The 24,495-nt window shown below is 39.9% G+C and overlaps 1 protein-coding gene across 3 annotated transcripts in view; it reads right to left on the bottom strand.

The window, feature by feature from the left end:
* Positions 1-6,561: 6,561 nt before the first annotated feature.
* Positions 6,562-24,495, bottom strand: part of PPP1R9A (protein phosphatase 1, regulatory subunit 9A) — a 142,430-nt gene continuing 124,496 nt past the window's right edge. Inside the window, exons 11-18 of one of the 3 annotated variants that reach the window (XM_009895347.1) lie at positions 21,621-21,778; positions 20,763-21,063; positions 17,264-17,351; positions 17,102-17,179; positions 13,762-13,960; positions 11,047-11,166; positions 7,748-7,930; positions 6,562-6,774 (exon numbers count right to left, since the gene is read on the bottom strand). In XM_009895347.1, the coding sequence (XP_009893649.1) occupies positions 6,562-6,774; positions 7,748-7,930; positions 11,047-11,166; positions 13,762-13,960; positions 17,102-17,179; positions 17,264-17,351; positions 20,763-21,063; positions 21,621-21,778 (1,340 nt within the window). Of the gene's footprint in view, positions 6,775-7,747; positions 7,931-9,130; positions 9,155-11,046; positions 11,167-13,761; positions 13,961-17,101; positions 17,180-17,263; positions 17,352-20,762; positions 21,064-21,620; positions 21,779-24,495 lie in introns of all 3 variants that reach the window. The other 2 variants (XM_009895348.1, XM_009895349.1) reach the window with 2 other exon arrangements.

Genomic DNA, 24,495 nt, shown 5'->3' on the forward strand with positions numbered 1-24,495 from the left:
CCCCCCGCCCCCTAAGTCCGACCCAGGCAGCAACAGCTGTCCAGCTGTGGTCAGCATTTATTATTTGTTCTGGAATGACCAACAAGTGGGCAGGAAAGTGAAGACTCGATACAAATTCTAATAAAGATTCAGGATTTCTCATTTTATTGCATTCGTTGTCTAACAACAATAATACTCATTGGCAAGAAATTTATTTACACTAACAAATTAACTTTAAACCACAAGGCTTTGTTGTTTGTATTTAAACTGTAAGAAAACAAAGGGCCACCATGATGTTTTGTTTTGATGTCTCCCAATAACTAAATATTAACCAAAGTTATTCTGGGGAAAACTCAACAATCTAGAGAAGTTCATATCAACCAAGCACAAGAGAACAAGCTCAGACATGGCACTACTGTGTCTTTCATGCAGATGATCAGACACCAAGATGTACAAACAAAAAGTTCAGGATAACATGCACTTCATATACATTTGACCTCTTCAAAAAAAGAAAAGAAAAAGGAAAAAAAAATTGAAGCGCAACCACCTCTTCAACCATATAAAAAGAAACAATGTAAGAAGCCAATTTTTACAGTGAGCACAGTGCATTTTAGTCTTGTAGCTGCCTGGTCTTCTAGCAATATGTCTAACACTTGTCAGTGACCAGTGAGTTACCATTGCAACGTGACTGGAAAATACAAAAGCAGTTGTTCAGACAGTAAATGTGTATGGGAAACTATAGAGTCAGAAGAGGTTCACTGTGCACTCCCCACTTCCAAATGGGCTGATTACTCCTTACATCTGATGCCCTGGGATTCCCCTTTCCTTCGGATGCTCCTGCACCAGAGCCTGAACCCGCTTCCACTCGTGTCAGCGACAAAGCTCCCACTGAAAACCCAGCAGGAGGCTCAGGCTCCCGGGTTGTGCGCGTCTGAACCCGATCTCACGAGCTGTGAGCTCTCCTCACCTCTCCTCGCTCTGGAAGAAGAAACCTGCCCAACTCAGCAGACCAGGCTTGTTCCTAACATGGTCCAAACTTCCCACAGAAACGGGCAGCTGAAGGCACTACTGCCAAACCTTCCGGTTCTTACCGATCGCGCATGTTTTAAATCATCGCTTAATGCTGACAGCAAAAGTCCCACAGTTAGTCACAGAAAGCTCATTTTATAATGGAGGATTTGAGGGCTCAATGTCATGACTAAGGGGTCACAGCTTTGAAAAATCAGTTTTATAGGTGGAAAAAATACAGTAGAATACATACAGGAGGTTAACAAAAGGGACTGTGTAGTCTGCAGATGACCCACACTCCGCTGTGGTGAGTGGGTAAGCCACCTCAGATGGAACTCCTGCTCAAAACCAAGCTGCTGAAAGCGCTCCAACAGAAATCAAAGTTAGGGTTAAAATATAAAAAAAGGCTTTCCTTCCTAGAATACTAAAACTCCGGTAGATCAATCCTGCCAACCTCCCACCCCCAAAAAAACAGACCGAGGACAACATGCAGAAGGAACTACTGGGGACCATTCTGTATATGGTTTTAACAAAACTTTAAAATCTTCTGATCTGCAAAAGACGTAAAACCCCATGAGGAAAAAGTGAGCAAAGCTACCAGCGCAGACAGGGGTGAGCACACTGGTGGGACTGAGGGGTAGCGCTTTGCTTCTCCGAGCTTGCAAAAGGCCTCGGGGCCCTCTGCCCACCGGGTGGACCGTGTCCCTACAGCCCCGGAACACAGAGCCACCCGTGTGCCAATTGCTCCTACTGCAGTGTAGGTCTGTATGGATATCCATGTATGTGCATAGGTACCTACGCACACAAACCCATACATATTGATTAGAAGAGGGAATCAAGCCACAAATCACTTAACCATTTCTAGAAAGACTAATGGATTTCATTATTTTCAATCACTAATTTAACAAAACTAAACCAAACGCATGTAACCGCTCTGTGCACTGTGCCCATGTCGACTGTTAAAGACTTACAACTTAATTAAATATGTGCTGCTTTTTTCAAACGCCTGTTTTTTTCAGTGTTTTGGACCACGACATACGTTTCCTGAGGTTTTCAAGTGAGGGAGAGCACTGAAGGAGGGAAGTGCTATTAAAAGAGTCCAGCCCCTCTATCACCTAGTTTGATGACAGTGCAGGGGATGAGTCCACACCTAAAAAGAGCAATATCAGGTTTTACTTTTGCCTTGACAGTATTTTCTCTCTGTAAAGACATGGCTAAGAAATCAAGACAAGACTTAATTCTTGCAAACTTCCCCTAAATTTCAGCACTGAGAAACAGTACAGACTGCAGTACACGTCCTGTAAAGAACCACAGATGAATCTGTGCAAACCTTTCCTTTCGATTTTCAGTGTTGTGATGGTACATGGAATGGTTCTTGGCCAGACACAACTAAATGACGATCCTCTTCCATCCTACTGTAGAACTGGATCCTGCACTAGCAACAAGAGCAGCATTTCTTTCTCTGACTTAAAAGTGGAACACAATTCATTCCCCAAAATTACACAAAATTGCCTCTTACACCTCTTACTCGCCAGCACATAAGCCAGGAGGTGAAGGTGGAGCACCTCAGGAGGACAGGAGGCTTTGAGGGAAGCAATGAAGTACGAGGAACCCCGATGCTCAGTGTCAAGCACCTCTGAATGTCAATGAGAGCCGAGGACTGGCAAACTTCCGAGGAAAGCTGCTCAGTAATTCCTGTAAAAGCTCGATTCCTGTGGTATCCCCGCAGCAGACTAGAGTCATAGCACAGACTAGAGTCATAGCACAATAGATACCCTTGCAAAAAAAATTCAAAAGTTAAAACAATGCAAAAGCATTTGTATACACTGAGATACAAACATCACTTAACTCTGTTCAGCTTTTTTATTACTGGCTTTTGTTCCACTGTGCAATTCTAACCTACGATCTAGAACAGGCTCCACTTACAGCGATCACCACCAGACCTGCTCAGAGCAGGTGGGTGAAATGCAAACAGCGGTGGGCAATACTCTGGGCACTGCAATGAACAGGTGGGGCTTCTGCCTCACCTCCTGGTCCTGATCTGCCCAGCCAGACTGAAACTGAATTGGGAGTTTTAACACAGAAGTTGCATGGGTACAGCACCCTGCATCGGAAAATACTAGCTGGAAGCGGGTCATCTCAGTGTGTTTGGCTGATGTGGACAGAACAAGGAGCCACCACTCTCTCCAGAATCTCAGCATAAATACTAGCTTTTCTAGGACTAAAGTAACCCGCAGTGTCCTATCTTTTATTTTCTATTTTTCAGAGTTCCATTTTTTGCTAATTCTCCTTTCTTCACCCTTTCAGGGGCTCAGTATATTGACAACCTGGCAATACCGCAGCAATGAACAGAACCAGAGTTTACAGAACTGGCCAACCATCGTAACCTGGGAGAAGTTAACTTCACCAGCCCGCTGTGGTCACCTAGGCATAAAGATGACACAGACGCACGACTAGAGGCGTGGAAACACCACCCTGCCTGCACAGCGGTTTAAAGGTGGCCAGACCGGTCAGCATACTCAAAATTGCTTTAGCTCCACAAAGAAACAGGCAAAGAAGGCGACAGTTACATTTGCAGGTGAGCCAAAAGAGAAAGTCTTTCCAGTCATTTAGCATGGAACATTTGTATCTTGTTATTACACAAAACCCCACATTAGTCTGACTTCGCACTGGCTTACAGGAAGTTCAAGTTAAGGATGAAACATCTGTATCTTCAGTTTCATAGATGTCATTACACAACACAAGGGGGGAAAATGCAACACAACTTTAAAGGTCTTATAGAACAGTAATAAAAGTTTCAAACTGCACTGGTCTTTACATCTGTTATCCAGTGACATTTCTGCATGTCCCCAAAATGAGTTACCATACTTAATAAACGGAACCACATAAATCTCTTTTATCACAGAAAGAAGAGAAAAGCTCTTGACATTGCTTGGTTTGCTTAGTTTTCAGGTGTTGATCAAAATTCATTTTATGCTTTTATTTTAAACTACTGGGTTTTTTTAAGCTGGGTTCTTGTGATTTTTTTGTTTGGTTTTTTTTTTTTTAGTCTGAGAATAACAAAATAACATTACTACAAAGCAATAAAAAAACCCTGAATACTTAAAGTACTTAAGTTGAATTAGTTACTTTGCAGAATAAGAATCTGATTTACGAAGAGATTAACTAGGCACAGTTCTAAGCAGCAAGAATGAAACCTCAATGTATAATGCCAAGCAGTCTGCTCAGGTTTCTAAGAAAACAAAGAAATAAAGCAGGGACACCACCTTAGATTACCATATACAACCACTTAAACATTACAATGTAAACATAATTTAAAAAGAAAATCATCATCGAATGCATTCATCAACATTGTATTTAAAATATTAAATTTCCAGTTTTTTTCAGGTAACTTCTCTTACTCAAATATAACAGAATGCTAGCTTTACAACGCTGTTAAACATTTGTATAATTTTTCTCCTACAAAGAGTGCAGAAAGATTCACTGCAATGTGGAATTCTGGTTAGCAGGTGTATTTTTTTGCCAGTGATCTATCCCAAGAATCACATCACAAGCCTTTAGAAATATCAGGAAGTATCATTTATGGCAATTTCTTTTTTAGATCTGAATAAAATATACATCAGAAACTTGTAGAAATAGGATTTGGAAGGGGAAATAAAGCTAATTCTGAGTAGATCTGTTGTGTATTAGTTTTGAATGAACTAGGCTCTCTCAGTTTATAGACTATTTTACATGTAAAGAAATTATTAGGATCAAAAGAAATGTAACTCTAAACATTGCACCCCAACCGTTTCAAACGTGAGCTTCAGAGAACTCTACAGAAACAAATCTGAATGCCATAAAACACAGAGCAGAAGAGAAGCCAGGCCAAACTAAACCAAACATTTTCTTCAAAAGAATTCAGTATTTAGATTTTTTCAGACCGGCAACTTTTTAAGTTCAAGATTCTAACTGTGCATCAACGTCTTAAACAATTCATGGGTTGGCATGAGTAGATTACTTCCAGGATGTATGAAAGGGAAGTAATGTTTCGCAACTACAAATGATGCTATGTAGTTAGCTTTGACTATAAAGCAGCAAGGTAATGCCACTAGCTTCTTGTTGTGGGTATTTGCCTGTTGTCTGTCCATTCTTTTGAAGAAATACTGGTATTTTAATACCGCTCCTAAGAGGCAGTAACACCACGCAGTGCGAGCTACACACTGCTGCAGTCACAGTCAAAACTACACAGCAGGTTTCGCCGATGGCCTCATATACCAGGAAAACAGAAATCTCTGAAAGATGTAATATGACCACTGCTAAGCCGTCAAAACATTCTACAGCCCATGCCCAAAAATTCAGGTTTTGATGGGGATATTCTTTAAACACATCAATCAAAACAGTTAATACATGGCAGCTTTGGATTTAGTAACCTTCATCTCCATGGCAGCATTGATCTTAACAGCAATGTACTGAATTCAATTTTAACCAGAATCCCTCGTCTTCCTCTTCTTAAAGTGCACTTCTGTAAAAACTGAAAATCTTCAGCAAACTCAAGTTTGATAATCATTTCCAACAACAGCTTCATAACAGCACAGCACAAAGCTTATTCTCCCAATGCTTACTGGAGAATGAATCTGAAGATGTGGTGTTTTTCTTGGAAAAAAAAACCCAAACCAAACCAAAACAAGCCCAGTTTCCTGTTCAAAACACATGAAAAAGAAAGCGGAGTGTGCTATAAGAAAGTTGCCTAAACACTGGGAGCACAATGAAATTTATACAGATCTATACGCTGTGCTCTAGTTAGAAATTCATCCTCGCTCAGATATCTAAAGGATAAATGTTATCCTCAGATTTCTGTGTAAACCCACATAATCATTTAAGGCTTTGCCTCCTTCCTGGATTAACTATTGTACAGTTAACAGAAAGAGTTTCACCTCCTGTCTTTCACCCAGGGGGAATATCGACTCTCCTGTCTTTATCTCCAGTGTATAAGAAGAAGTCACTGAACGGTTGTGTTTCCAGAGCAGTGCCGGTTCAAGGTACTGACGCAAGATGAAACTTACTCCAGTAGACAGAACTGAGTACCCAAACACTGCAAAGAAGCTGAATTTCCAGTTTGAAAGTTAAGTCAACTCTTATCAGACAGAGCACAACTCCTTTTACCCAGCTGAAGAAACCTTCGCCAATCGTGTTGACTGGCCATCCTGTTCGGAAGAGGTGAAGCAGTGGACCATGCTCCTCGGCATCATGCTGGTTACTGAAGTGACCAAACACACAGAGCTCAATAGAGAAGAGTAGTTTGGAAGGAAACACCGCCACACAAATATGAAATCGGTTAGCTGTCAACAACAACAAAACAAACCGAGGGGCTGGGGTTGTTTCACATGGCAACAACAACAAGCGTGAACTGGATATGTGGGAAAATAAAACTACACAATATAAATTTCCCTAGTCATTCTATGTATAGCCCCATTTCTCTGTACACACTCTTGTGTAATGAATGCAAGAAAGCCGAAGGGGCACCAGAGTGGATATGAGTTTCTCTTCCCTTGAAATGCCTCCACTTTCCTAACACAGCAGCACTTCTGCTTATCACTGCTCATTAGCGCCCTCTGTTGCATCTGATGAAGTCTTGTCTGTTTTCTTCGATTTCCTCTGCAGTTGCTCTTGTTCCTTCTTCCGAAGCTTTTCCCTTTGCTTTTCCATTTTCTCTTGAGCTTTGCGAGCTTTCTCCAGGGATGCTTTCATTTCCTTTAGCTTTTTTTTAATGATTGCTCTGTCCTGGGAGGATGTTATACCAAGAGCCTGAGGTGGAGAAAACAACATTAAAAAAGAAAAATAATTTCATACAGTGTATTCTATCACAATTTTTTTCATATTCTAGTAATAACTCTTCTTAGATAGAAGACTATAAGAGATAAGCAAATCTGAGACAGGCTCAGATGCCTTACTGATGTGTAAGTAAGACATTTCTATACTACTTTCCATGCTTTCCACTTCTGGAATATTAAAGAATTAGATCTCATTGCCACAACCAATGGTGATTTCATTGATCAAATGAGGCAAATAAAGATTAAACTATTTGCCTGAAGTCATCTAAGTCTACACAGAACAAGACTTCACAATTCTCATTGCTATGCCTTAGTTGAAAGTTCACTTGCTCTCTTAAAACCCCTCAAGTTAGTGAAATGCCAACAAAAAAACTCAGAAAGGAAACACTAAACTTTGACTTCGAGATATACTGAGCCTCTCACAACTCCTTCCCTTAATTATTTTTGGCAAAAGTAGGCTCTTATTTTCACTACAAGGAACAGTGCATACTTTATACATCAAAACTGTATTTAGTTCTAACATAGTACAATTGGTATGACCTTATGCCTCCAGTATCCCAGTAATCTATTTTTCAGTTGCTACTTCTGATGTATTTCTATTTACTATTTTCTCACCCTTTTGCAAAACAGAGTTGGATGAGAAATACATGCATGTAAATACCAGTTACACATGCTGCTGTATGATTTACGCATACGAATATGGGTACATTGTATACACCCAGAGTTTTCACAGAGCAAATGCTCTCTACTTCTGAAGCTTCTGAATCCAAGCGCATATAGGGATTTCTTGAAGTGTTGCTGTGGTGTTATACTCTGCATTTATTATTCTCACCTATCACCACGCCACACACAGGGATTCACTGCTTTCTGGCTGAATTCTTACTTCCTTTAAGAATACTTAAAGTTATAATAAATACGATGGTTAGTCTTGAAGTCCAGTCAATTACCTTGAGCTTACTCCCATCCAGCTGAAGAAGATGCTCCCCGTTAATGTTTTGGGCACTGAATTCGGAAACATACTGTTCAAGGTTCAGGCTCATTAACCAGTGGGAAACCTGCTGCACGCTCCACTCCTGAACAGCACGACTCTGACACTGACTGTGCTTCGGAGACTGTCCATCGTCAAGGATCTGTGACAAAAACATGCTGCATTATTATTAAAAGGGTAACACGGACGAATAACAACATTTTTCTGTACAAACTTCCAGCCTCAGAGCAGAGGTACCTGTACTATCTTTACACTACAATACTAACAATTTCACACTACTATATTACATCTGTATGTAACCAGATATCTAAGAATTGATACAAGGTCCCCAGAAAGTCTTCCATCTACGAACAGAAGAAGAAAAAGAAACCGGCATTCTTTTTAACCCAAACAGGGACAGAAATGGCCAGGTGGCACAATTCAAAACAGGTATGCTCCCATTCCCTTGCAAGATTTTTATCCTTCAAATTAGAGCGTTTCTAAAGGATGCAATGAATTCTGCATTCCACTTCCTGGGCTCATTCACAGATCTTTATGATGTGTTTAAGTTATAAAACAAGAAATCCAGGGGAAGAAGAACCTCAGAAAACCACTCTAAAGTTCAAAGCGATGACATCAAACAGCCAGTGAGACTGATACTATCTATGGAAGACTATGAGATGACACAGAGGAGCAGTAAGGAACACACAGCGATCCCACAGCCCTGGCCCTGCTCTTATCCCGTTGCGCTGCTGCTGCGGAGGAGGAGACCACAGCCCCCTGGGAGGGGCAGGTGGGGTGTCAGCTGCTGGGGGCAGCCCTGTGTCCCGGCTCTGCCCCTTTATTCCACCCAGGGGCATACCAGTGGGGCTTGAAACAAAAGCTACTCTGTCCCAGCCGTGGTCAGCAAAGCAGCTGCTACAGGCTGCGGCAGCTGTCTATTGTTAGAGCACTTTTTACACTGGGTTAGGCGATGCTGGGAGGAGCTCTCTCGGCTTCTGGCTGTCCGGTTCTTAGGGCTGGGGAAAAGACAGTTTAAGCACTATCTTTTCCTTCTCCTGTCGCCAGCAGGAGCTCAGTGCAGCTGATGCTTGGCCCGGTGCGTTTGCTCCGACGCGGGCCCTCCTCCCCCTTCCAGCATACCACAATCATTGCAATTTGCTATGGCCTTGCAAACTCTTAGCAGAAAGGAGAAGGGAACCGAAGACAAGGAGAGCGGAGCCAGTGACATCTGCGTGTTGTGCTCGAACGAGGGGTTTTGCCACACAACACCATAAAACAAGAGATGTGAATCTGCAAATGAGAAAATACATTGCCACGCGATGGTCACACGATTCACCACAACAGCACACTAGTATCTCACCTCATCATCAATCATATCCAGGCTCTGAGTGAGGGAGCAACAAAGAAATGGGAAAGAAAAGCATTATAGAAACAAAATACAGAACATGTAACAGCATGTAAAAGTTCAGGCAAGGCAGCACCAAGATTTGCAAACAGATATGGCTACTCAAAACCAAAGAGATTTCTTTAAAAAAAAAACCATTTCCAGAAGCAGAGAGGTTATGTTGAAAGCTCAGCACACACATGATTTGGCAGCCAAACCTGAGACTGTGCCAATGAAACCCCCTTGGAGTTCCTGGTCTCGACACCCTAGAACCGGCAGGAACCTTCCCGATAGCTCCAATTGCAAGAGCATAAGCTCCTTAATTAGAGGAGAACAACCTGCATGAACTGGGTTCCCTCCCCACCTTTTAATTTTTTTCATCTCCTTAAAATAATCATGTCAGATCTGCCAGGGAAGCCTGAGCGAAGGAGTGCTCGCAGCAATAGGCTGTGGAAGGCTGAAGAGCAACGCTGGCCTAATCCCCTGCCAGGGGCGCTGCGGAGGTTCCCACTGCAGTGCTGGCTAAACACGCTGCCTGATTTGGAGGCTGCAATTTGGCAGACAGCAGAGGCTGGAGAAAACACATTCATTTTTATAGACCTGTTCAGGCTCGGTATTTTAGAAGCGATAAAGCACAGAGCTGAACAAGCAAAATGAAAGCATTTTCGAGCTTTTAATTCAATACCACTAGGAGCAGGGCACTGTCACAATAAAATATGTAATATAAAGGGAATGAAACACGGTAAGAGAATGAAATGTATTATCAAGGCAGTATTAATACTAAAGAAAGTGTAAATAATGACCTTGTTGTTTTCAGTAATTCACAGAATATACAGACCTGTCTGCACTGTTCTATGATCCTTATAGATTTTTGCAGTAAGTAATCTCTAAAGAATGGTTGGGTTTGTAGACTTGCATTTTGGCAAATGGCGTTGCACGGAGCAGCTCTCATTCTTTAAACCCATGCAAAGCATGCAGGCAGTAATAGAACAAACCTAACTATCATAAAAAAATAAGACATAGATACTTCAAGTTCCTCCTCTCTAGAAAAAAATCTGGCTCAAACCTCACATCAAAAATGTGAAGTTCTTACAGAGTGTTTGTAAAAGAACAGAGGCACAGGTATCCTGAGTCCACAGGACACATTGTCAGCTACCGTCAAATCGTGCAACATCACTGACAACTGAGTTACAAAGCTAATATCTTAAGAAAAGTATTTTCAATATATTGTATTCAGTTCAATTATGTCACCAATTTACAGGATTCGGAATGCTTTTTCACATTATCATTGTTCGAAAAAACTCTGGTTTGAAGTAACTGAAATCAAATCCACTGTGCAAAGCAAGCACAAAGAATGCAAAGTGGATTAACACGTATACATTCTAATCAATATACATACATTCAGGTACAGTAACAGACAATTACTGCATGTACAGGTCATTATTATTTTCATGTATCAGCGTAAAACTTAGTCTTGGGGAAGGTGCCTTACATCTCAACTACATTTACCAAAATATACTGTCTGTTTATTATCTCAAAATTATCTCAATTATGTCTAGTTTAGTGTATGTGTATATATATCTATGGGTCCACATGCACATATTAAAATGTAGGAGAAATGCATTAAAATATATATATTTATATATCTATAAATATAGCATCTCTTAGGAAACGAACTGCATTCTACTTTCATACGATAATACCATAGGACCTTTATTTCAAGTCTTTATTATATGAACAAGAAAAATCATAATCTAGAAACCAACATTAATTTTCTTCTCCCATTCTACTGCCTAAAAAATATCCCTTTATTATTTGAGTAATTATCAAGCAAAATGCCATGGGAGAAAGAAAACAACTATTTCCCACCTTAAACAATTTTATCAGCATACCTCATCTGACGACAGTGCTAAGGAGTGCGAGAAACCTGGGGTTTTAGGTTCTGCTCCTAAACCGCTCAAATCAGCTGAACTTGTGCTGCTGGGACTGAAATCATCATTGAACGTGAAATTCTGTGGAGAAAAAGATGAGTTAGAATGAACAAACAATCTCATATGCGCATCTAAAAGGGAAATTTGCTTTCTGTCTTCTGTTGGCATAGTTCAGGAGTGATTTCAATCATTCACCAAACCAGTTACAATACACATGAGGAAGCCTAATTTTTAGTATTGTCAATATTTATAGAATACACAGCATTTTTAGCGGTGTACTTCAAGAGACACCTTTGCCATGTTAATGCCTCAATGAATAGCAAAGGGGTCTGAAAGCAACTTCCAGACTCCCTCTTAAGATGCTGGCTGTCATCCTGGAGCTAAATTACTGCTTCTGTGGGTTAATCACTAGCATTTTACTGTCCTCCAAATATTTCGGACAAGCGTAGCACAGGCAGTAGCACAAAGAATAAGACAGAGGATTAATTAGCAGAGAGAAGTGAAAACTGCTATTGAAAGAGCAAGGAGAATATCCTGTGAATCCATTTCTGAGTCCCAAATAATTTCCTAGAAAAGTGAAAGGATCTTCCCTCTTTGCCTATACCTTTAGAAAAAAATGAAATGGAAAGTAAAAGAGATCTTTGGATATTGAATGTTATTTAGTGAAATAATAACCATAAAACAAACACCGTTTTTTCTTAACAATGCAATGACAGACATCACACCTAACAGCAAAGAACAGCAAAAATGTGCACATATTTTCCAGGAATACAGAAGAATTACCATCAGAAGAAGACAAAAATTAACAAGTATTTCACATTAGAGTGAGAACCATAAAAAAACAAAATCTAAAAAAAAGCCCCTAACGACACCCCGATATTCCATTTAAATTGAATATATACTTGATGATATGAAGAACTCCAATCTCTACTCTAACATCTAAATGAATATCAAATTCAATTCACCTTTGACATCCAATTTAAAAAAATGGATCCAAACGTCAAAGCCAAAAACATCACTAAAAAAGTTATCCTTTTACTCTCCCTCCCCCAATATATTTGACCTATCTTTCCTGAAAACAAGAAGTCTTCCAAAAATATCAAGTGTTGGTCCTCTTAGGTTTGCAATTAAATGTTGGTATCACACTGTGCTCTGAAACCTGAATAGCAGTATAAGAACTGTTAATTTAAGAGCTTGCAAACTTTACAGAGAACATCAAAATGTTTTTGTGATCGTTTTTTTTCACACCTATGTTTAGAATTCCTGTTCTGCTTTTACCAACTCTTTATAGAGAAGAAATCCAAGCAGCTTCCATAATCTGCAAACTTTTAGCCCCCACAGCATTCTTAGGCCAGGAGTTCAACAGCTCTACCTCCTGTTGTGTGAAGAACATCTTTTTAGGTACTCTGAATTTTCTTTCCCCTCCATTTTGTGCAACCTTCAGCCTTAAGATGGATTTAAGTCTTTAAAATTGAATTTTCTATAGGAAAAACACAAGATAGCCAAGGCCTGCTAATAATTATGAGCAGGACAACCCCCCCCCATCCAAAACCTCAACCTAATACTAACTGTAAAAGGGGGTGCATTTTTTTTCCCATTTGAAAATGATTTTTATACAATGTTTGTTTAAAGGCACAAATAGCATTTACGTGTCTAATCCTCATCTTTCTATCTCGAAAGAAACCGGGTAACCGATTAATTTCTCTTTAATCTTCAGAGATTTCATCTGTGGTCTTCTCTCTCAACCTGATTGAGACTGGTCAGCCTCGCGTTGCTCTCCCTACCAGGTAACACAAGCACAGCTACAACCCCGCAGAGCGTGGTGCACAGCAGAAGTAAGGTATCACCAGCTTTTGGCACCAAAAGAATACGAAATGCCTGTGGAAAGTGCTATTATATACACGCATGTGTTTGTAGAAGAGAAAGAAATTAAATTTCTGATTCATATTCCTGTACATAAAGTTGAGAACCATATCTGTTTCTTTTTACCAGACCAATATAAAAAGTCAACTGCTACGAGTTGTAAGAAGATACAGGCAGAGAAATATTTTCCAGAAGTGAAAATAAACATGAAAAAGCTAAGTATATTACTATAAGGGTTATTTAAGGAGTTATCATGCTGAAACATTCATGCATATAGAAAGGAATCACACAGATGTATTAAATTGCACTAGTTCATATTTACAGTTCAAGCATCTTCATATAGAGAATTAAATCCAACATCCAGCATGCATGACAAACAGATTTCATTATCGGGGAAAAGGCAGATGACTGACGGCATACAGCATTTCTTCACTTGCAAACACCTCATTTGAACATGGGCAGGTATTCCCACAATCAGTCCTGAAGAATGCAGAAAATATCTATAATTGCACACACAAATCTAGCATTTGTTCAGTGGATCCAAATGCTAATTTCCACTGGCACCACTTGCTTTTGTTACGGTACAGCACGCCACAGTTAGTTTACTGAATTAATGTACAGTAAGACAGTAAAAAGGTAGAATGTGGAATGGTACAATGACAGAGATGTTCTGTTCGGATGAGCTGTAACCGTACAATGAACACCATGCACTGTTTATTGTAGTAGTCACATATTGGCCTGTTCTTTTTCCAGAAACATGAAGCCAATTATGCCACTCAACATGGTGGGAATAAGGTAGTTTTTATTTTCTACCTTTGACCCTTTTTTAGCTGGACTTATATTTTCAGAGGAAGGTTCAGTGGAGCTGGTAGGCGATGGCAGGTTGCTAGAAGAATTGGATCCCTTGCCACTCTCTCCATACCATGTGAATGGTACACAGTGTGGGAGAGAGGAGGATCGCTCTGCTAAAGATTTAGTGTTTGCTGATTTCTGCAGCATCTCTCTGGCAGTCCTGTTTAAGAGAAAGGAGCAGGAATATGTGTTAGATTATAAAATAAGAGGAAAAAAAATGCTACAGAGGCAGTTAATTGTAAAAAGAGTGACATTCCCTGTAACTGTGACTAAAGAACTGAGTGGCACGCAGCTGGTAGGGGCATGCCTGAAATCTCTCTTTCAGCAACAGAAGCAAAAACTGAGTTCTTTTGATTCTTTTTCTGACTCAAACTCTCTTAGACAACACACAGCCAGCAAACGGAGACAGACGCCAGCTGAAAATGCCTGCACTCCCACCGTTCGGATACGAACCAGCTCCAGCCAAGAAGCCACATGCTGCGTTGGTGCATTTCTGAGCGCCAGTGGTATCTCAGCATGATTACATAGATTAGACTCAGCACTGACCCAAGCATGCTCTGGTTCCCAGAGAAGGTCTGGCTTGGATTTCCAGCACAGGCAGAATGAATCAGGTGTGTATGTACCCCTCTATGGAGATGTGCCTTTGTTACGACAGCTAAATACTGACAGAGTATTATTATCTTGATCTTAAAGTTACTATTAAAAATATTAATATAGGAAAAAGAAGGAAACACCTATGTGGTATTATCAGCTTCCCTCTTTATAGTAACAAAGATTGCAGTGGATAATGTGATCAAGGCAAAGATAACAGTTATAAAATAAAATGCCGAAATTATTCACTAAATAGATCATGTCAACAGTACAGCATGTAAATTAAAAATAACTACGCAAAGTGTCTGCCTCAAAGAACTTATGCATATGTCATATTCTCGTATTATTTATACCAACGTATATGTAACTGTTTCAGAGCGTTAAACTTATGCTCTCAGCAGCCACCAGTAAATTGCACTTATATAAATCTCCCCTCAACTTTCTCCTTCTGGACAGCTTCTAAATCATTATAAACAAAATCACTAGAGCTCTGTATATTGCGAAAGCCCTTTCTAGTATGGATGAAAATGTCAAAGGGCCCCCGCCCATGGAAGCAGAAGAATCCTCCCTCCCTTCAGCTACATAAAGAAATGTAGATGTATCCGACCCAGTCCTGTACTCCTCCCTCATCCTCTGATCTTGTTTGAAAGTAGAAAGAAAAAACAAATGATGTTGCCTGAATCACCTAGCTTCAGGCAGTGGAATATATGCTTCTTACTGAAACGGGGAATTTTTTATGTATGTAACGTTAGTGGTAGTCTTAGAAAATAATTCAGGATTTTATTTACACATCCTGACTGCTATTTTTTGGCAATGGCAAAATAATGCATGCAACATCTATCTGACAGCAGGATTAATTCTACATCAATCAGTTGCCATAATGGACATAATTATAACAGGATGCTGTCTTTTGATCATCATCTTCCTTCTTTCAAAGAGCTTACACAGCCTTGGACTGTAGAGAAAACATCCTCACATTTCTTCTAAGGCAAATTCTTTGGAGTTAGTAACAAAGGAAGTGACAACGAGTGGTTAAAAAGTTATACTGAAATAATAACATTCCAGTTCACAGAGGCACAGTGAAAATTACAAATGCTTATGAATTTTGACTTTGAAAGCAGTATTAAACTTTGCTTTTAGCAACTGTATCCAAACTCAGAAATATTAACAAACAATACAAATAACTGATTTATCAAATGGTCTAATAAGCAACTGATCTCTCTGCACCATGATCTGCTTTCTCTAAGGAAGATACCTACGGGGTCTCACAAACGTCTGTAACATACTATGTTGGTACAAGGAACATACCAAATTCTTACAAACAAGTATACGCTAATGTCCCCCACCCTGTGGCTTGGTATTTAAATGCTATGTGATGTTTAATACCCTCCTGCTAGGGGCATTAGCTTCCTTACAGCTACACAGAGGTAGAGCAGAGAATGTTAAAGCAGAGAATTTGCTTTAACAAATCTCTCCCTGTCACTAGGGAAATCCAGCAGTGAGTATCACTAACTCCAAGGCACACTGAAAGCTCACACACCAGTGGAACCAACTGGAACAGGTTTTCTGACACCAGTGCAGAGGCGATGACTGCTGCCTAAGATCACTGAAGAACCTGCCAGATATTTGCAGGATACAAATGTACAAATGTCTGCTGAGACAGAACATTGCACTTCAGTATAGTGTGCCTGAGGGGGGTAAGTCACTAGTCTAAGATTTCTTTTGCTTTTCTGATTTTACGGAGCTACACGATATACTTGTCACTGGGGCTCCGCATATTAGACTGTCAGCAAAGCTCCACAAACAGCTATATACTGGTTTTCCACCACAATGATTTTCTGAGTAGCATTCAAAGTTTGCTTTCTTCTGATAGCTCTTTTATCATGCAGGTTTTCTTTTCCATTGTTTTATGTGTAGAGAGTTTTTGAGTTTCTGTGTCCTTTCTAGACTCTAGAATGTATTAAGTTTGCTTAGCACTCCCGACATTAACTTGTCTTTCATACCTGGGACCAAGTACCACCCCCTGTAGCTGTGTCAGACTCATCAGTACGTGAGGAGAGACCTTCAGTAAAAATCTACAGTAGCTTTTGCAAAGAAGATTGTTTCCTGCCATTTTGAACATCCATTTATTTATTCAGAGTCCAGATGCTGGTGATGAGGTCTCATCAGACCTCACAAGGAATTCACAATTCCTTCCCTGAGAGTTGGTGATGTGACAAATGCAGTCAGCAATTTTCCTATCTATTTTCAACTTATGATATTCATCATCAGAAATAAACCCTTCCAAAAGCATTCCTGATGTGGGTGCCGTGAAGCTGCAGTGAACAGCTGCTGCCCATCCTCACTCTGAGGGCTTTTTCAAAAAACAAATAAATATGTGGAATTGTGTCAAGATTTCTGGTTCACGGGTATTACTAACTGACTGTGTGTGCATCTTGTAGGCTAGCTCTGATAATCTATTTCTGCAAATCCCATTAGTGGATGCAATAGCAGTAGTGATGCCATGATATTGTAAGCCTCCAAGTATTTTTAGATTATATGTTAGTCTTTCATTAGTTGAGAAATATAGGTTTGTAAGCTCAGAAGGTTATCTCAAAGCTTAACACTATTTATATGAAGTGGGTGGAACTGTGAGTGTTCCCATCTGGTAGGATGATAAGGTTTTGCCAATGTTTCTGACATATCATTTCTTGCATCCTCAATCCCATACCTACTGCCATAGGTCACCCTAATAGCGTCTTTCTCTTTCCGCTTCTTGCCCTTGTTTGAACTCCTTCTCAAGGGAGCCCTACAAGAATATTAGAAAAAATCAGGAAATATCTTTGAAATTTTACTTTGTAAAAGTAAATAAGTATTTTAAACAAATGCTTACCCAAGATCTGCAAGTTTTCGCTTTAGTTTTTCTGTATGCCCTATAGCAGGGCTAGTTGTTCTTGCTGCCTGAGCACATGTGGCACCATCTAGGATACATTTGTACACGGAAGAATGTACATTATTATTTTTAATTGCTACTGATAGCTATTCCGCTTTCCATCCAGAACAGTTTGTGTATCTTTTCATAACTAGATACACATACATGTACACGTGTGTGAGTACACAATTTAATTAGGTGAATACTCATTTTTAAGAAGCTGGTGTGAAGAAGAATTAAAAAAATACATACTTCCAGAATTTGAAAATACACATGAAGAAATCTTATTTTAATTGAAGAAAATGAAAAGTTAATTTTGGTTAAGTTTTAACAAATATGTAGTGAGTCGAACAACACAAAAGATTGTAAACATTACAGTGAATCCCTTTTTAAACTCAGCTGTAGCTGCTTAAGTTTCCTTTTACAGAATTCATTTGGTATGTATGCTCTCCTTCCAAAATGATTCCTGAAATACTTTCTTGAACTCTGGAGCCAAGGATACCTTTTATGATGGACACCCTAGGTAATAGTTATCTGCTTAGCTTAAACATCTTTGTTAAAATAAACATTTAACTTGAAATCCAACCATTCTGAATTTAAAAAAAAGAATTAAAAGTAGCTTAGTTAATAAAGTTTCCCTGAGACATCTGCTAATTTTTGATCTCTCCTACAAACACTGCTAAAAGCCTAAAGAGGAAACAGCCTGCAGTACCTATAAAGCCAAAACAATGACTCTGAGTCTGCAAAACATCCTGTGAAATCTATATGGAAGCTAAAAAAACCACACAGCAGTTGAAAAATTCAGACGCGGTTTCTGTGATTCTTAAATGTAAAAAGTGTCCCTAAAAACTCTAGAGGAAGCAAATGAAGGTCAGGTATTCATGGCATTTGCGGTTTGGTGACTTTTACAATGGGACCTCAGATGTCCAGTGACTTTCAAATGAAAGCACTGCTGGGCTTGTGGATTTCTCCTACTGTAGCTGGCATAAATTAAGCCCTCAGAATTAAGCCAAAATACCCCACCACTATCACAGCACAGTCAAGTATGTGTACAGAAGTTTGTACATTGCTTTGTGGATAATATTTGGCCAAGTTTTCATTCAAGTAAAAAATTCAATGCGCAACTTGTTCATAAATCCTGGGCAAAGCAGGAAAGTAAGCCTCTTGCAATACCCACACTCTAAAAGCCATACTATTTCGACCAGCACAAGTCCCAACATTAAAAAAAACCATTAAAGAACAACTCACAAGTAACCTTATGCCAAAAAAGCAAAAAAAAAGAAAAAGTCATATGAAGACTGACAAAAGCAAGGTGAAGTCTCCTGAGAAGAAATCCATTCCCCAGGGAGGCTGAGGAGAACTTTAGGCAATGCACACTTTGCATCACCCCGACACTGGGCACACTCCCCTCCTGTCTCCTCCTATGGTTCCCCTTTCACCCTTTAATGCATACTTCTCATTTAACCACTGTCAAAATTGCCACTTTCAGGAATAAAAGTCATAATGTTTCTTTTCACGCTAGCTATTCACAGGCAAGCGGGTCTTGGGGGCCAGGGAGTGGTAGGCTTTTTTGAGACACTTCTTAATGAAAGTAAATGACACTATAAGGTACATTGCTTTTTGGGTGGGCAAATAATGAAAGCGTTTAGTAGCTGAAGGTTTTGCTGCTGTAGTCGAAGAAATTATCTGGAGAGCTCATCAGGGACACGTAGCAGCTACCTGCTACGGCAAATTTCTGTTGGGGCTCTTGTATGACTATGCTCCCACTCGCATACAGGTTGGCCAAGCCAGGGCCCTCTGAAAAATGGTGATTTGCTCTGGAAAACATTCATGCTGGCTACGGGATACAGTGGGAGATGGAGGGGCTAAGTCCCAAAACCAGCTTCACTGGCAGAGTATATTTGAATCTACAGGGTATTGCACATGGGGAAGTACACAGTGCTTTAGAATATTTCTTTTTTTGTAGGACTTATTAAATGCAATTTTTCCATTTGAAACTAAATTGCTCTGGTTTAATTTTCATGTACTCATAAGAATCTGGATACACTCGAAAGCACTGGTTGTTTACCTAACGGTCACAGTGGGGGAAGCATGATACCAATAGTTAGACAGATTATTTTTTAAACCTAAATTGGAAAGAGCGACACAGTGGGTGGAATATATTACTCTTTTCCTTATACTACAAGGCTAGTTCCCACTAAATTTTTATCAAGGTATTTTTCATGCATCAGTTAAAATGCAAGATTTACGACTTCACTGATAAACCAATCATACAATCAAGCTGAAGTAAGAGTTTGGAAAATCACATTCTTAAGTTCACACCCTTAACTTTTGCTTGAAAAACTCAAATATTGAATTTAACTTTAATTCATTAACAATTACACAATTAAAAACTATACAGCTAGACTAGTAATTTCAGAATCCCTGCAAAAATGCTAGCATATATGAACCTATCCTGTATTCAATAAAACTTCATTAATCTGTCTTTTAGGAATCTGTGTGAAAGCCCTCTGTGGAGAAAAAATAGGCTGTAAATCAATAGGAAGTCTTTTCAGACACACAGACAAACAAAAATCCTCAACAAATTGTTCTTTTCAGTTAATTTAAGTGAGGCAGTCTGTTATGAACCTATCCAGACCTATTCCTGCAGTCCTCACTTATAAACAGTTTTTAGCTTATGTGACAGTTAGAGAAAGCAAGGTGCATCGCTAAGAATGCTGAAGTTGTGTAAAATGCTAATTTTGACGTCACAAGGCATCTGAAAAAGAGGGCTCAGTATTCTGTGCCATATTGTATTGTTAATGCATTTAATAAACTGGTATCTGAGATCTGTACCTAAGCTAGGTATGATTGCATCTTTTTTTATCCAGCTCACATTGAAAGAATCTGAATTAAATAAATAAAAATGCGGCCAACCTCCCCAACAAAGTACTTGATTTTTTTTTTTCTGTAAATGAAGAGCCTCCAGACACTAACCTCTTGTTTAATCTACACTATGCTGCCTCTCAGCAATTAAAAGCTACAATCTGTTATTCTTGCTTTACATTTCTTTCCCCACCTTCCAAAAAAAGCATCTAGCAGTGCCAAACCCACACAATTCAAGTAAGTACACTCTGTTAAGCATGTTTCTAATAGAGAAATGTCCCAAGGTCCAAAAATTTTGGTTTTTTTAAAACAAAATACAAGGTTTTCTTAAAGGCAACCTTCCCCTAGCATTTTCAGTCAGTTCTAAGAAAGAAAAAAAAAAAAAGGAAGCATTTCCCAATTTCATTTTGAACTTTGTCCTTCTCCTACACTATCATACAAGGTCATTTGTAATTTTTTTTACTTCCAGGTAGACAAAAGAAGTTATGAGACGATGGCCTTCTAGTTGCTAAGGTCCTACTACACAACAAAAGTTCATGAAGTAGATGTAAGTGAGCTAAATGATGCAACAATTTATTGTAAAAAATAGTAATACCTTTTTCCTGTAATATATTCCTGCCAGCTGGGTGATGCAAAGGAGATGCTTCAGAGCTGTGCCCAGATTTTGAAGGAGAGGAAACTGGAGTGTCTCCCCGAGCGTGCGGGGAAAGGGCACCTCCTCTGTGCTGCTGTCCTTCTTCTTGGTGTTCAGTTAGGTTGTCAAGTGAGATTGCTGCACTGCTAGCCACAGGGGAAAGGGAGGAAGCACCAGAATCTGATGCTGGTGAGGATGCTCTCATGCATAAGGGCAGTGGTGATTTTGAAATGTGCATGGGACTACTGTAACTGTTTGACGGCTGTTGGTATAAGAGATTATAAAGTAAGTTATACCATTTAGTAACCAATCAGAGCAAGGTTTACTTTGAACATGCAATTCCTTTATTCATTATTTAGGCTTCTATTTGTACGAAACACTTTAGCAATTCACGCCATTACCTTTTGACACCACGCACAGTGTTGTTTATTGGTATTTGCTTTCGGACGGAAGTCAGAATAGGACAAAACAACAAGTGAATATTGTATCGTGTTAACAAATTAACAAATACAGAGGTGCACGATTCAAGTTCCTTTCACCTCCTGCATAAATGAAAGGACCCACTCTGCATTATAAAACACACATAAATCAGATAGCCCAGGATTCCTGTTAAAAAAAAACACAACAAAACCAAAAAAACATTGACTCAAAGGAGACCAGACTCGCACATCACTCAAGGACATTCATAGCATACTGGCCACAGAGGAATAAATACTGCCTGTGCTACAATGAAAGGACAAAGACAGAGGCTGAAATGACTTACAGGGGCAACCTAGCCCTCCACAGGAAGCCTAAACGAGAGGGTAGACTCCTTCTCACCTTTCGTTCCAGGCTGTCCTCTCCATCAGTTGAGCTGATGCTATCATACAGCCTTGTTCTAGAAGGCCTCTGCCGCTTGTTCTTCACTGAAAGCTGAGCTCGAGTCTTCAGAGCTTTGGAATCCAGTCTCTCCGTTTCTGGCACTGCTTCATTGAAATCTGTATGGAAACATGATTTGAAGCTATTTAAAAAAGAATCTTGCACTACTTTTTCCTAAGACAGGGCTTGTAATTGCAAGTACATGCACTTTGCATGTTTTACTTGTACCACTACCTTCGTAACTGTTAAAGCACACATGCAAAAACCCACCTTACTTGCATAAACCAGTAACAAGTTTATCTATACAGATCCAGTAAGCGCATAGCAAAGAATTAGCTACAAATATTTAAAAATACAACAAGCAATTCCCACTGTTATGTGAAGAACCACACAAAGCCAGCTGTACCAGCCCAGAAAGCAGGTCCACTCAGATTCCCTCAGAGGGATTTGCATGTGCCTGGCCTGCAGAGAGTTCTCCATCAGGGCATAAAGCAAAGGAGTCCTCACCTCACTGCTCTTTGATAGATGCTTCCCAGCATCTGGATGAATACACCAATTCAGACCCAGGGGACCAATTCTTCACAGGAAGGGTTGTTAAGCATTGGAACAGGCTGCCCAGGGAAGTGGTGGAGTTGCCACCCCTGGAGGTATTGAAAAGATGGGTAGACGTGGTGCTGACGGACATGGTTTAGTGGTGGTTTTGGCAGTGCTAGGTTGATGGTTGGACTTGATGATCTTCAAGGTCCCTTCCAACCTAGACAATTCTATGATTCTATGACTCATTTATCCCCAGTCCTGCCCTTTTAAGACACTTGAGGAGGAGGGACTGGGCTGCCATTTTTTCGCACAGCTGCCCCACTAAGCATTTCCCTTATACCTTCACCAGTTTTGCAGGGTGCTCTACATTTTCTCATAATCAGAACGGCTTCCAAATTTACAGAACGTGACTTTTTCCCTCCTGTAGTGAATGTCCCCCAAAATAACCTTGTACTATACGTGCAAATTATGAGCAAGCAATGTCTGCAGTCAGTAGTGCACAGAGAGCAATACAGGTAGTATCCAAATAGTCAGATAACCACTTGTGATTGGATTGCTTTACAGGCAGCCTTTCACAGGATTATGAAACAAGTGTTAAACTCATTCCATTGGACCTACAGTGAAACAGCTTCCTTAGCATACCACACTATCCCTCTCAGGAGGGGAACAGCAGAGAGGAATCCCAATCCTCTTCCAGATCCTGAGGTCAAGTTCTATGTGACAATGCAAATAAGGTGTCCCAACTGTTCACCTCAATCCTTCTGCAAGCTAAAGAATCTTTTTATTAGCACCTGGCAGTCTCATTTGTTACTTCCTCCCTTGCCGCACTGCCCTCAGAACCATTATCTGCTCTTGCGGAGTCTTTTCTCTTTTATTCAGAGTTTCTTCAATCTCTTACAATTTACATAAACTCAGGTAAACTTAAGTAAAACATCTCTGTCAGCACCAACCATTGTGGTCCCTCATACAAACAGAACGATATGAATGACCTAACAGAAATACAGCCTTGCCTCACTTGCACTTGGATCACATTAGAAGAGACTCTGCCAAGCCTCTTTCCTTAGGCAGCAGTCTGGAGGACGCGATCATTACTGTGATTATCACCAGCTCCTGCAGTTGTCTAGTTTCAGCTTTCCCATAGCAACACGGTTTGGCAAAATCATTAGCAAGGCAGTGTTACGGCTTAGCAGGAAGAACCCGCGAGTGCTGAAATAAATTTTCACTGCAACCAGCTGTCAGTGATGCTGCATAAAGTTTATCATGACAGTGAAAATGCAGTGAAATTAATCTATCCAGAAGGTCCATGAAAGGCACCCTGAATCACAGCTGCTCAAGGCAGGAATGGGAAGGCCGTGATCCGTACAAGAGCGAAAGGACTCTGGTTCTCCCCGATTAGAAAAACGACTGCATTGTGTGGAGCAGGACATGGACTGTTAGATCTGTCATTGTCCTGAGACATTTGCAGCAAGGTAGCACTAATCATTGTCCTGATCTAATAGCTCAAAAACTGAGACATTTGCAGCAAGGTAGCACTAATTATCCCAACAAAACCTAACAAAGAGTCACCAAAAATCTGGGTGAAAGCCGGGAGATGTACTCTACTTTCCCACTTCTTAACTCGAGAAAATTGCTATATTTTCTGAACATCTGGGCTTTGTGCAGATGTTTTCTGCTACCATATGTACTTTAAAATAACAAAATGGAAAAAAAACAAACCACCAACCCCCAGCGCTGCATTATTTTTATATATCATCAGAAAAGAGCTGGACACTGTCACTCTCATGCTTACTCACTGTTGTCTTTGTACGTTTAACTTTCTGCTGGCAAAATCACAAAAACCTATTTCTTTGTTTTTGAAGGAAAGCAGTTTCAGATCTTCACCCTTTCATCTACTGCCCAAACACCATTATGTGATACATGAAAACTGGACAAATATTTCACATAAAAAATGGAACATTTTACCTGCCCAGTTTCAAAGCCACCCTATTCCTGCATGTCTTGTGAACAAAGTATACTAAACACTTCTTATATGGCTTGCCTCTACAGGCAGAGCTACCATAAGTCCACTTCTCTTAGCTATCAATCATCCACTCAAATGAAATCTGAGTATTTCAACAAATTTAACATTTTGAAAAGCTGCAGTAAGACAAAACATGATTTAAAATGTGTTTTTGCATTTTACCCCAGACAAGGTGTAAAGTGTTTCTTTATGGTTTTAAATTTGGGGGTTGTTTTTTTTTTTGCAATCCTCATCCTACAAATCAAACCAGAATCTGTTATATTTACTTACCTGCCTAAA

Source organism: Charadrius vociferus, unplaced genomic scaffold, assembly GCF_000708025.1.
Source record: "Charadrius vociferus isolate BGI_N301 unplaced genomic scaffold, ASM70802v2 scaffold31, whole genome shotgun sequence".
Taxonomy (NCBI): Eukaryota; Metazoa; Chordata; class Aves; order Charadriiformes; family Charadriidae; genus Charadrius; species Charadrius vociferus.